General features: G+C 49.0%; 1 protein-coding gene across 1 annotated transcript; it reads left to right on the forward strand.

The window, feature by feature from the left end:
• Positions 1-361: 361 nt before the first annotated feature.
• On the forward strand, positions 362-772 carry Pmar_PMAR017007 (hypothetical protein; the record flags this gene model as incomplete). Its single annotated transcript, XM_002780658.1, has 2 exons — positions 362-586; positions 636-772. Coding segments are annotated over 2 exons (362 nt in total), but the record flags the coding sequence as incomplete, so codon positions are not given.
• Positions 773-967: the final 195 nt, after the last annotated feature.

A 967-nucleotide genomic window follows, 5' to 3' on the forward strand; every position in this document is an offset into this window, starting at 1 on the left:
CATTGGAAAGGGAGAAGGAGGAGGAGATAAAGAAGTGTCCGGCATTGCAGCAGAAGTTGCCTCGAAACGTTGTGGTACCAACGACGGTGGACATGATTACGAGGAGTGATGATGTACTAATATACGGGCTACTATACTGGAGAGGGCGAGATCTGTATACGGTGGTGAAAATGACCTTTTCGAATCTTGGATGTGAGGAAATGACGATATTAATAACTAATAATAACGTGGCGATAGGCTTATGAATATCAGTCGCTTATTTGTAATTCTACTCTAGTTTGTTATGATGAACGCGTGGTAGAGTTAAGAAAAAGGGTATTATTGCGCTTGGAAATTGCAATGGTTTACCTGTGTGGTTCAGATGGTGAAGGGAGATCTTGGAGATGCTGAGGAGATAACGGCCGACATGCTGGCGAGGGTTAGAGATGAGTTGGATGCGGAATATGTGGCGTTATTGTATCGTGATGAGAAGAAGTACCCTGGGAAGGGCATCCGGCCGCCTACTACCAACCCGAATCGGGATGTGCTGCGGAGGTCGGGACAGGAGTTCAGCGCTAAGGAGATTGCTTGGGCTCGCAAGGCGGTGGTGAGTTTGTGGGGGCAATTTCGTGGCGCGTGACGGAGATTATGTTCAGGCTGCCGAAGCGCAGGAGAGCTTGGAGGAGGGCAAGCCGCTCGTGAGTGGATATCCGACTGGGGAGAGGGAGGTGCAGGACGTGATGTCGAAACTGGAAGAAGATGCGGTCTTTGGATATGTGCCGTCAGAGAAGAGGTCATATTTAAAGCGGAATTTATTACCCACTTCTTGAATAATCGTTGGACGAACGATTATGGTTGGTTGTGACGATTATGCAGGTATCGGCAAGTGAGGGACTCGTCGACACTGAAGAGTAATCTGTCGCTGCACGAGGAAGTCCAGAGGCTACAGGATGAGGTGGAGTATATGCAGACGAAGCTGTTGGGGAAG

This window comes from Perkinsus marinus (genome assembly GCF_000006405.1).
Source record: "Perkinsus marinus ATCC 50983 genomic scaffold scf_1104296944268, whole genome shotgun sequence".
Lineage (NCBI taxonomy): Eukaryota > Perkinsozoa > Perkinsida > Perkinsidae > Perkinsus > Perkinsus marinus.